Below are 11947 nucleotides of genomic sequence, written 5' to 3' on the forward strand. Positions count from 1 at the left end.
TTTACACACAGAAATGCCTTCAGATCTAGATACCATCAGAACATCAACCTTGTCCACCAGGTACAACACATGGGCATCAATATTAATTTAGTCCAATCAAAGCAAGAATATATTTTGGGAAAAAGTTGCATCCAGCAGAGAATCTAACATACATATATTGCTCCTGAAATCACATCTGAAATAAAAGACTTAAAGAGCGGTAACTTAAGAGGCCTCAGCAGGAGCTTGAGTCACTCCAAACTTCACTAATAACTTGCTGAGGGAGTCTGGTGAACGAACCTGGTACTTCACTTCTCCAGAGGGCAGGAGGAAGACCTCAGCCAATTCAAGCTTATCAGAAGTAAGACTCGTACTGTCCATTGTCTTGCTGAGCACCTTTAGTGCCAGCTGAACTGCCTCTTCTCTTGTGATTTCATCCTTGTAGTCCTGCTTCAACATCGACTGTGCAGCTTGGTTGTTTGCTCCAATAGCTCCAGCCTTCCATCCACCATAGTTTCCACTAGGATCACTCATGTAAAGCTGGAAACCAAAATTTTTGTCCCACCCTGCAAAGAGAAATGAGACACCAAAAGGGCGGAGCCCACCAAACTGTGTGTAACCTTGCTTGGTATCGCAAAGTGATTGCACAAGCTGTTCAACAGGCATTGGTTCCTGGTAGGCATAAGTATAGCGCTGGGCTTGAACTCTAGCCGTGTTGATAAGGATGTTGGCATCAGACATTATGCCAGCCACAGCACATGCTACATGGTCATCAATCTTGTACATCTTCTCAGTTGATGTTGAAGTCTGAAGCAGTTTAGATGTGACCTTTTTTTCACCAACCAAGACAACCCCATCTTTTGACAATATGCCGATTGCAGTTCCTGCATTTCCAATGGCTTCCATTGCATACTCTACTTGGTATAGACGGCCTTCAGGGGAGAAAATTGTTGTGCGGCTATCATATCTTCGAGACATTTTAAATCACACTAAATACAAAGCAAATAGTCAAATCAGCCAGAGAAGACACAATAAAGTTTACACAAAAACTCAGATGACATGTTTCAAAATGATCAAAGATGGGATCCATGTAAACCATTTTCCTTTCAGGATGAGATATAAGCATTCAGTACACCACTAAAAACTCAAGGCTGTTAATTCATAAGCATGTCAAGCCAACAAATGGTGGAATAGATGTTCACTGCACAATATCAGACCACTGTAATAAAATATGCTCTATTATTTATCATCACAAAAGCAACTTGCAGAATTCAAATAAGTTTATTACAACAATATGAAAATTTAGCTTTTAATGAAGAACTTGATGAGTTAGAGATTAATTTTCAAACACTAAACCATTTCTAATAATATGATTGCACTAGTGAACCGACTTTAACAGCAATTTCATAAGCACAATAGATATAAATGCAATATGGAAATAATTTTGTGGTGTCATAAGTTTTTCTAGCTGTTAAAATCATCCTAAGGTAAACAATGTAAATTGAAAACAAAATTAGTTAATGAAAAATTTCATAGTGCAGTACTATGATAATTGGCCAGGATTAGTACATTAAATGACTCTATATATCAGATAATTTCAATGGATATTCTGTTTGACCAAGTTAACCCGTAACAAACTCCAAATTCAGTTCCCAAAAATTCAGAGAATTTACTAGAACCATCCCATAGGATGATTCTACTTGCTGATGGTTGGTCAACAAAAAAACCCTAATTGGAACGATTCTTTAGCTTTGAGAGAAAATTTTCTTATAACCAGAAGATTTATGAATACAAGAGAACTAATCCAACACTCATAAAGCCGTTTAAATCCATGATCCCAAGATAAGCCTAATTTTTCAGCGACAAACATATTCCAGAAGATGAAATCAGATAAGACAGATTGCCGATTGCACGCATTACATAAAATGTAGAACTTAAACTGTTCATGGGCAGCAGAATCACTGTCTAAACCAGACCCATCAATATTCATAACTTGCACTGTAGTTTCACGGATTAAATTAGTTGCAAACAAAGAAAAACCTCTTGAATAACATTTAGCTTGGCTTGGAAATAAGAATTCCATCGCTTTTGATTTCCAAAACAAGAAAAAGGAAATTCCTATTCAACTAAATAATTACGACAATGGTCTATCCAGTGCCCCCCTAAGGATTAATTGGTTATAAAAGTGACTAAAAATTAAAAAACTAGGGTTAGCCCGCATGATCTACCTGCAATAGAATCTAGAAGCATAATGCGAACTGAATCACAATCAAAACAAGAAAAAGAAAATACATGGATTATCGAATTTGAAGTATTGATACCCAGATTACTTACGAGACTAAAAGAAAAAGGGGAGAATAATAAAGACTTTTGCTGAATGGTTCACTTCGCTAATTAAAGTACAAGAAGCAAAACCTAGAGATTAGTGATCTCACCTGAAATTTTGAGAGAATGAGTTGCGGATGAAGGTGTGAGCCAGAAAGAACAGATTGAGTGAGCGATTAACCTAAGACTGCTAAAGCTATTTTTTATTTAATTTTGTTCGGTTTCTAACTTTTTGGGCAAGTTATGGGTTGGGAAGCAGATGTAGTGCTGGAGAAGGCTTTTCAACGACGCCGTTTGATCTCCTAAAAACATATTTTCATACTCCTCTCTCCCATATTTATATATTACTATAATTTAAAAAAAAATAACAAAAAATTATAGGATTGAAGTATATTTCACGCTAATATTTTAAATTTTAAGCTATATTTATATATAAAAATAATTTATATATGAAAAATATTAATTTATTTTTTATTATTTAATTTTAATTTAAATAAATAAAATATATTAATAAATTTATATATAGAATTTTTAATAAAATATTTAACGTGTGGAAATAATTTGTTTTTTTAAATATTATTTTCTTAAAATAATTTAATTTTTTTATTAATTAATTGTTTTAGTATTTTAAATATTATAAAATATAAATAATATTTATAAAATAAATGGAGGTTTAGATTTTCTTTTTCTTTTTAGATTTTATTTTGAGACTGGACAATTATTTTGGAGCTCCGCATGTTCCATGCTCTCGCATACACAGAAGAGACCGTGCCTAATCATTTATTCAGGTTTTCTCGCCAAATCAAGCCCCCATGTGTTATATTGAAATTAATTATTTAGTTTTTATTTCATTACAAAACCACAAAAATAATATAAACCCTATAAAACAAACAAGATATGTGAAATTTAATTTATATTAGTTATAGAGTTCAAATTAATTTTACTACATTCTCATCCTATTTTTATTTTTCACATTTGAAAAGTTTATTTATACAAAATTATACGCCATTTTGAGAAAATTGAAAGTATTAATTTTTTTAATTTTGTTTTTGTATATACTAACAATAATTATTTTTACAATCTTTTAAAACTTATCTTGTTTATATTTGTAATTATTTTATTTTTTTATTAATAGTTTAATGGAGAGAGTTATTGAAATTCGAGTAATTGGGTGTGATAAACAATAAATAGTAATTTAAGAGTTATTTTGCTATTCAATTGCTTTTTTAATCATTACATAAAAATATTAAATAACTAAAAATATATGGAGCTATTGCTAAACTTAATAAACTCGTTAATATTGATTAAATTTATTCCAATTTTACATGATATTGAGATATAAAATTTAATAATATATTATATATTTATATAAATTTTTTATAACTATTATATTTTTTTTAATTTTATATGAATATATAAATATATAATATTTTTTTAATGTATTATATTTTAAAATTTATAAAAAAATAAAAATATTTAATCATCTTTAACACAATTAAATTAATAAATTATATTAAATTTACTGTATATTATTTATTTTTTTAATTATGTGATTATGCGATTGTTAATCCATAAAATATAAAAAATGACAAACTCACATCAAATAACAAAAATAAATAATTTACACAAAAAAATACATTTAATTATCAACATCTTATTAAAATATAACGCCTCAACAATTCATCACAGCATTAGAAAAAAAAAAAAACAAAATACACACAAAATAAATACTTGGCATAAATCTAGATGACTCACGAGCGGAAAAAAATAGAAAACACATCCTTAGAAAAACAGAAAAATCTCTACAATTCCATGCCTCACTACTCGATTTTGGCTCATGAGCCAAATTTGAGGAAATTTAAATTTTAACTAAAAAATCTTGATTGAAGGATATTGTTTTAAAAAGTCAAAAGATCAATGTTAAATTAAATTCTTAAAGATTTTTTTATTAAATCAAATTATTTAATTTTTAATTTAAATCTAATTATTTAAAATATAAAATTAATATTTTATCATTGAAAACTTATTTTATTAATTTATTGACTTTATTAGATAACACCATAAATTTAAAGTTATTTGATCAAAATTTAAAATTTAGAAATTTGATTAGATAAAAAAACTTTTTAAGTATTTAATGGATTTTAATTACTAAAATTGATATTTTGCTTTTTAAAAACGGGCTAATCACCATTTACGCGTGGCAGATATTCTGATCCTCTACTCTCAGGATCACGGAATGCCCTTTTATTAATTCCTAGCAATTTTCTCATCGTATTCGTAATTGCTTTAAACGTTGAACTTTCCAAAACTATTTTTTTCGTCTTCGTCGATTGCCTTTTCCACTTTTGTCTCTTTCCTTGGGCCAATAGCAAATTATCAAGTTACCTTCTATGCGAAGTTGTTTCCCCTTCTTCATGAGACTTCTCACTTCATTGCCTCACTTAAACATTCTCTGCTTATTCTGGAACAAACAATTTTGTTATTCTTCAAGGCCTTCTCTCTCTCGTTCTTTGTTTCTTTCCTTCTATCGATCTCTGTGCATTTGCTATGATGACTCCTCGAGATCACATTGAGTTTCTTAGGAAAGAATGGTTCTCAGTCGGAGGAGGAACCAATTATCTAGCTCCCATGCTTTCCAATGCTGTTGAATATCTTTCTGCTGAGCTCTACACAAAGGATGTCCACTTTCTCATGGAAGTCATCCAGGTTTCTTATTCTTCTGCTCTTACTTGTGTAAAGGGAAAACGGAGGAATCCGAATTCGCCGAGCGTTGATTGATGCTGACTGATTTTTTTTTTTTTTTTTAACAGAATGCAGAAGATAACGAATATCCGGAAGAGGTGGATCCTTCGCTTGAGTTTGTCATAACAACTCGGGACATTACAGCTACCGGTGCCCCTGCCACATTGCTCATTTTTAACAACGAGAAAGGTTTCCATGGCAAAAATATCGAGGCTCTTTGCAACGTTGGAAATTCCACTAAGAAAGGCAACAGGAAACGCGGTTATATTGGGGAGAAAGGTACTTTGCCTTTCCTTCATCAATTTCTCTTCTTACTTCTTAGGGCGTGTTTAATTTGTTTCAAAATATTTTATTTTTTATCAACTGCTGTGTTGGACCTCAAACTCAGTAGCAGACTCAGGCTATGGAAAATTCTTTTTGTATGTACAATAGTTCAAGATGGAGCCTTGGCATTTTCTAAAAATATTAGATAGATGTATTATGTACTTGTTTGAAAATAATGATGCATTTGGTCTTTTTCTTTAGAAATATATATAAAACTAAACTAATACATACCTCAATAATTTTTACATTTTTCAAAATTTTAATTTGTGATTAATTATTAATTCGTCTCAAGATTGTTTTTTAGCCAAATTTGGTAATAATAATATATCCAATTTATTATTTGAAAAGTAGTTTTATCACCTATCATGAAAATAAATTAAATGACTAAAATAAAAAATCTATTTTTTACTGTGTAAAAATTAATCTCTATTTCTTTTATCCTTAAGGAGTTAAAATGTTTAGTTACAATTTATTATAATAATTATAATGTATTAAATATTGATTAATCCATAATATCTCTACAAATATATAACATGGGTGCTCATATTTTAGGAAGTCTTAATGTTGTGTGTATGAGATATATCTACTAACATAGGTATAATATATATATTGTTTATAAAGTTTTTCTTGATTATTTAAAATTTAATAATATGTATGATTTATAAGGTGAATTATCGTTTGATTGAAATGCAATTTATAAATTTTTATTAATAATATTAATATTTGACTATTTATATTTTTATCTCTCCGTAAGAACATAGTTATTAGCATTTCTGTATTTAATTCTATTTCCTTTTGTCGGTCTTTTGGTTTTTAAAGAAGGGCTGTCACCTGCATCTCCAAAATTGTTATAACGAACGTTTGCTTTTGGTTGCTATGCAGGAATTGGGTTCAAGAGCGTGTTTCTAATCAGTGCTCAACCTTACATATTCAGTAATGGCTATCAGATACGCTTCAATGAAAAGCCTCGTCCACCGTGCAAACTTGGATTCATAGTTCCTGAATGGGTTGAGGAGAGTCCATCCCTTGACGACATCCAGCAAATATATGGTCCCAGTTCCTCAATTCCTTCTACGGTTATAATACTTCCTCTGAAGCCTGACAAGATGGAAGCTGTGAAGCAACAGCTTTCGAGCCTCCATCCTGAGGTCCTGTTATTCCTTTCAAAGATAAAGCGCCTTTCTGTCAGGGAAGATAATGACGATCCCAGACTTAATACTATTAGTTCAATAGCTATTACCAAGGAGACCAATCTTGTGACGAGGAAGAATATTGATGCTGAATCCTTCACGCTCTATCTGTCTGCAGAGGAAAATGGTGACACCTCCAGAGGAGAATGCAGCTACTATATTTGGAAACAGAAGTTTCCTGTCAGACCGGAGAACAAAGTTGAAAGGAGAATGGAAGTCGAGGAGTGGGTGATCACTTTGGCTTTTCCTAATGGAGATCGTCTGCATAGAGGAATGAGCTCACCTGGTGTTTATGCATTTCTTCCTACTGAGATGGTCACAAACTTTCCTTTCATAATCCAAGCAGATTTTATTTTAGCATCGTCACGGGAAACAATACTTATGGACAACGTGTGGAATCAAGGAATTCTTAATTGTGTGTCCTCTGCCTTTGTTCAAGCATTGATCTCACTAGTTAGAACCATAGAAGAAGCACCGGTATCTAATCTGCCTCGAATGTTCGAGTTCCTCCCTGTCAGCAGCTCTCCCTATCCAAAATTGAATGCTGTGAGGGACTCAATCAAAGCAAAGCTGGTCGAAGAAAACATTGTTCCAAGTGAATCATGTTTGGAGCAGAAGTTCTTCCATAGACCATGTGAAGTTGGTCGAATAATGCCTGAATTCTGGAATATATTGGACAAGGCAAGGGATCAAGGAGTGAGCTTGCTTAATCTTTCATCCCATGGTCTTTATGCTCTTAATTCTTCATTTGACCAACCAATGTATGATCAAATACTGAATTTCTTGGGAGTGGGAGCAATGAACAATGAATGGTATGCAAAGTGTATTAAGGGCTCTAATCTTGTTATGGGTGTCTCAGAGGAAACTTACTCAGAGCTCCTCATTTTTCTTGCTGAGAACTGGCAGTCTAAGTTTCGCAACACTGACATGTTGAACATTCCACTTATAAAATATGTTGATGTTGATGGGAGTGTGCATTTGTGCAGTCTGAATGAATCAGCAAGAAATAAATTTCAGTGCTGCTTGTCCGAAAAAATTGATTATGCATCATGGTTGATTGATTGGAACAGAGAATTCAGAAGCGTGGCAAAACGTTTTTTTGTGCCAAGGAGCACACAACAAGCTCTCAGATCGTCTTCCAAATCGCAGACGGTGTGGCATTGGCTCATAAATCATGCTAAACTCACTGCTTGCAATGTATATGAGTATGCAACTGCACTCTGTAATCATGTTAGTGATGATCGAAAGCTTGTCGTTGCCTATGTTCACTTTTTATACAACTCCTCCTCCAAGAATTATCTCTCAGAATCGGAGGTTAATCGTTTATGTGGTAGCATGCCCCTCTTGAATAACTATGGGCGTGTGATCACCACGTGGAGTGCCGTTCTTGTACCAGCCAGTGTAAGCAAATGGGTACAATTATGCTGGGCAAATCCTTGGGTAAATGATGGCTATATTGAGTTATCAGAAGATTATTCTTACTTTGGATATTATGCTGGTCAATGCACATCGGGAAACCAACTCATTGCTTTCCTGAAAGCTCATCTTGGTGCTTGTGATATTCCTCATATAACTCCTCCCAATGCTGGAATTCGTACTGTGTCTGGACCACTTACTAAGGACAATGCATTCTTACTGTTGGATTGGATTCACAACCTGAAATATAGAGGAATTCGTATTCCAGAAAGGTTTCTAACTTGCATAATGGAGGGCAGTTGGTTGAGAATCACTACGAATGGCTATTTTGGTTACAGACCGCCTTCACAGTCATTCCTTCTGAGCTCAAACACAGGAAATTCAAACTGGGGTAAAATCATGCAGAATGCATCCGTGCTTGTTGACATTCCACTAATTGATCTGGACTTTTATGGTGACAAAATTTTGAAGTACAAAGAGGATCTAAAAACCATTGGCGTCATGTTTGAATATGGAGAGGCATGTGAATTCATCGGGAAGCATCTCATGTCTCTTGCAAATTCATCTACCTTGACCAGAAGCAATGTGATTTCAATACTGAATTTTGTTAAATTTCTAAGGGAAAGTTTGCTTCCTCTAGATAAATTCATCCACAGTGTTAAAGGAGGAAGGTGGCTAAGAACATCCCATGGTGATAGATCTCCGGTTGGTTCTGTACTATACGATAAGGAGTGGTCAACTGCTGAGCAAATAAGTGACATCCCCTTCATCGATGCACAATATTATGGAGAAGAACTTCTCTGTTTCAAAACAGAACTTCAGTTGCTGGGCGTCATAGTTGACTTCAGTGAGAGTTACCACTTGGTTGTTGACTGCCTGAGATCTCCTTTAACAAGTCTGACATCTGAAGCTCTTCTCTTATTACTGAATTGCATGCGTCACTCTAGATTTGCTGAAAAAATAGTTAATGCATGTAGAAGTACAAAATGCCTGAAGACCAACCTTGGTCATAAGTCCCCAATTGAATGCTTTTGGTTTGATCCTGAGTGGGGTTGCCTTCTAGAGGTTTTTGGTGGTATTCCATTGATTGATCATAATTTCTATGGGGACAGATTATTCTCCTTCAAAATGGAGTTAAAGCAACTGGGAGTAAAGGTAGATTTTGAGGAGGCTATCAAAGGCTTTGTACTGACTTTTAAGCAGCGAGCATCATCGTCTTCGATTACAGCAAAAAATGTGTTTTCGTTCTTGTCATGCTACAGACAGCTTAAGGGAACTTTTAAATTTCCTTCAGATCTAAAGAAATGCATCCGTGAAGAGAAGTGGTTAAAGACTCGGCTTGGTGATTTTAGATCTCCACAAGACTGCATTCTGTTCGGACCAGAGTGGGAGTCAATCTCTCCAATTACTCTCCTTCCCCATATTGATGATGGTGAAAATTGTTATGGGATGAGCATCCATGAATATAAAAAAGAACTGAAGAGTATGGGGGTTGTTGTTGAATTGAAAGATGGTTTAAAGTTTGTGGTTGCTAGTCTTCGTTTTCCTCGGAATCCCAGACTCATAACTCCTATGAATGTGCTTTCACTGCTGGCATGCATTCGGCTTTTATTGCAGGAGGGTTACTCCTTTGGAGATGATTTTTTGCAAAAGGCTTCTGTAAAATGGTTAAAGACCCAAGCTGGTTACAGAGCTCCAGATAAGTGCTGCTTATTTGATTCCAAGTGGGGTTCTTATTTGAAGCAGACTGACGGTCCGTTCATAGATGAAGAATTTTATGGCTTTAACATCCAGTCATACAAAGAAGAGTTGAGCATATTCGGAGTTATTGTTGATGCTGAAAAGGGATGCTCATTGCTCGCCAGTCACCTAACTTATCACTCTGACTTTGCTAGCATCATTCGAATATATAATATCTTGAGCACATACAAGTGGAAGTCTGAGGGTGAAGGATCTGGCAGGATATGGGTTCCATTAGGACGTCAGGATGAACTTGGTAACGGAAAATGGGCTGATCCAACAGAGTGTGTTCTGCATGACAAAGACCAACTCTTTGGTTTGCAGTTGAATGTTCTAGAGAAATACTATGATCCTAAATTACTCAATTTCTTTTCCTCTGCATTTGATGTTAAATGCAATCCTTCCCTTGATGATTATTGCAAGATTTGGAAGGCTTGGGAAAGCACAAGAAGCAGTTTGACACATGATGAGTGTTGTGCGTTCTGGAGGTGCGTTATGAAGCACAGGAGCACAAAAGTAGAGAAAACTCTGGCCAACGAATTGGTAAAGTTGCCTGTTGTTTCATGCTCTGGTGAAATATTATTGTTTGACAAGCGTGATGTTTTTATAGCGGATGACCTTCTTCTGAAGGACCTCTTTGAGGAGTTTTCACCCCGCCCCATTTTTGTCTGGTACCCTCAGCCGAGCATGCCTTCCTTGCCCCGGAGTAAATTGCTTGAACTGTACAGGGCAATTGGCGTCCAAAAAATTTCTGAATCTGTTCAAATGGAAGAACTCTCTTTAGAAGCTAGTGTGGGACGTATGCGGGCAAATCCAAGTGACATTTTGATTGGAAAAGGGCTAGTTAGACTCATTCTTGGCTTTCTAGCGGATCCTTCATTTAACATGGAAGCAAGGAGGAGACGTGAAGCTGTGCAGTGCCTCCTCAATCTCACTGTGCTGGAGACTGTCGAACCGATAAATGTAAGCTATAATTTATTACTCTCCTCAGGTGAGATAGTGAATGCAAAAGCTAGCCGAAAGATACGGTGGGACAAAGAGAGTTCTGTTTTGTTTGCACAGAAGAATGATTTTGCTGGTGGACAGAAAAATCTTATTGAATATGCAACATATTTCTCTGAGGTAATAGCTGAGGGAGTGTTATGGGAAATAGAAGATCGCATATGTCCACTCTCTGAGCTTATTAAGTTCGCTTTCCTACTAAATTTTGATGAAGCAGCAGTTCAATATTTGATGAAGTCCAAGAATCTGCAAATTTTCATGGAGGATGAGGAGTTCTTGTCTGCTGCCTTCTAGTCTGGGTAGGTCTGTTATGAATCCTTAATCACATCATTTTCCTTTTGCTTCTTTGGTTAGCAATTCCTTGCATGATAAGTGGTGTACGTAATATATGTAATATGCATGTTTATGCTTATGAATATTTCATGGTGAGTGCAGTGATTTGAAGTATGTAACTAATTAGTGAACCTTAGTGTTTGCTCTTCTAGATCTTTGTTTGCTTTGCAGATAGTATTATGGTCATTGTTGGTGTGAAAATTATTCTGTTCTCTAGTGCCTAATCTGGATCATTTGCAATATTTCTCCATACCTTTTTCTTGCTAGGCCCCGTGCACATAGGTTATGATGGTTGTCCGAATCTTGCATTAACTGAATTGCAGGTGAATTGGTAAATGATCACTATAAATTAATGGTATTTCCGGCGGTTGCGTAGGGGGGATTTTGTCAATTGCCTCATGAAGCTGATCTTAGCAAATTTCAGAGGCGGTTGTTAAGGACGTCTCTCCTACTAGCAGCGTGAAGAAAAAGCTATCTATAACCGCTTCATCTTCCTAAAATTTTTAATTCAAAACCCGCTAAAAAACCATGTTGCATGACTCTAGATAACTGTTGTTTTTTCATTTGTCTTCATGAAGAATGCACTCATGCTATTCATTGATTTCTTGCATATCCATTTATGATTTCTACAACAATTTAGGTTTCTAATAAAGAGATTTCGCTTTTTCGGTAAGTTTGATATCTTACTGCTGATTTATAAGTATCAATTTGGATTTTTTTTCTAATCGTACTCATCTTTTATTTGAATCAATTTGTGTTTGGAGTTTCCATTGATATTGATATGTAATTAATTTCTTGATTTTGGAGTTGTATCAATGGTTATTTTTTTGTTCAGAGTACTGTTTATATGTTTTTCTTTTCAAAATTTCAACTGAATTCCATATATATAAAGTCTA

The 11947-nt window shown here is 34.5% G+C and overlaps 2 protein-coding genes across 2 annotated transcripts; one reads left to right on the plus strand and one right to left on the minus strand.

Moving 5' to 3' along the window:
• Positions 1 to 2565, minus strand: LOC110600339 (proteasome subunit alpha type-4). The gene is made up of 2 exons (XM_021737175.2): positions 2415 to 2565; positions 1 to 968 (listed from the first exon to the last, which is right to left on the minus strand). Exon 2 carries the CDS (start codon positions 955 to 957, stop codon positions 205 to 207), a length of 753 nt encoding a protein of 250 aa, XP_021592867.1. The 5' UTR covers positions 958 to 968; positions 2415 to 2565; the 3' UTR covers positions 1 to 204.
• Positions 2566 to 4616: 2051 nt separating this feature from the next.
• On the plus strand, positions 4617 to 11275 carry LOC122721717. The gene is made up of 3 exons (XM_043950257.1): positions 4617 to 5010; positions 5115 to 5325; positions 6253 to 11275. The coding sequence occupies exons 1-3, from the start codon at positions 4852 to 4854 to the stop codon at positions 11010 to 11012; spliced, it is 5130 nt and encodes a 1709-aa protein (XP_043806192.1). The 5' UTR covers positions 4617 to 4851; the 3' UTR covers positions 11013 to 11275.
• The last annotated feature ends 672 nt before the right edge of the window (positions 11276 to 11947 follow it).

Source organism: Manihot esculenta, chromosome 14 (genome assembly GCF_001659605.2).
Source record: "Manihot esculenta cultivar AM560-2 chromosome 14, M.esculenta_v8, whole genome shotgun sequence".
Taxonomy (NCBI): Eukaryota; Viridiplantae; Streptophyta; class Magnoliopsida; order Malpighiales; family Euphorbiaceae; genus Manihot; species Manihot esculenta.

What these genes read in the sequence shown, in the direction of transcription:
- LOC110600339 (XM_021737175.2), bottom strand. Translation starts at nt 957, where the DNA reads ATGTCTCGAAGATATGATAGCCGCACAACAATTTTCTCCCCTGAAGGC.
- LOC122721717 (XM_043950257.1), top strand. Translation starts at nt 4,852, where the DNA reads ATGATGACTCCTCGAGATCACATTGAGTTTCTTAGGAAAGAATGGTTC. An exon ending in TTCTCATGGAAGTCATCCAG is followed by an intron (nt 5,011 to 5,114) that starts GTTTCTTATTCT and finishes TTTTTTTAACAG; the next exon opens with AATGCAGAAGATAACGAATA. An exon ending in CGGTTATATTGGGGAGAAAG is followed by an intron (nt 5,326 to 6,252) that starts GTACTTTGCCTT and finishes GTTGCTATGCAG; the next exon opens with GAATTGGGTTCAAGAGCGTG.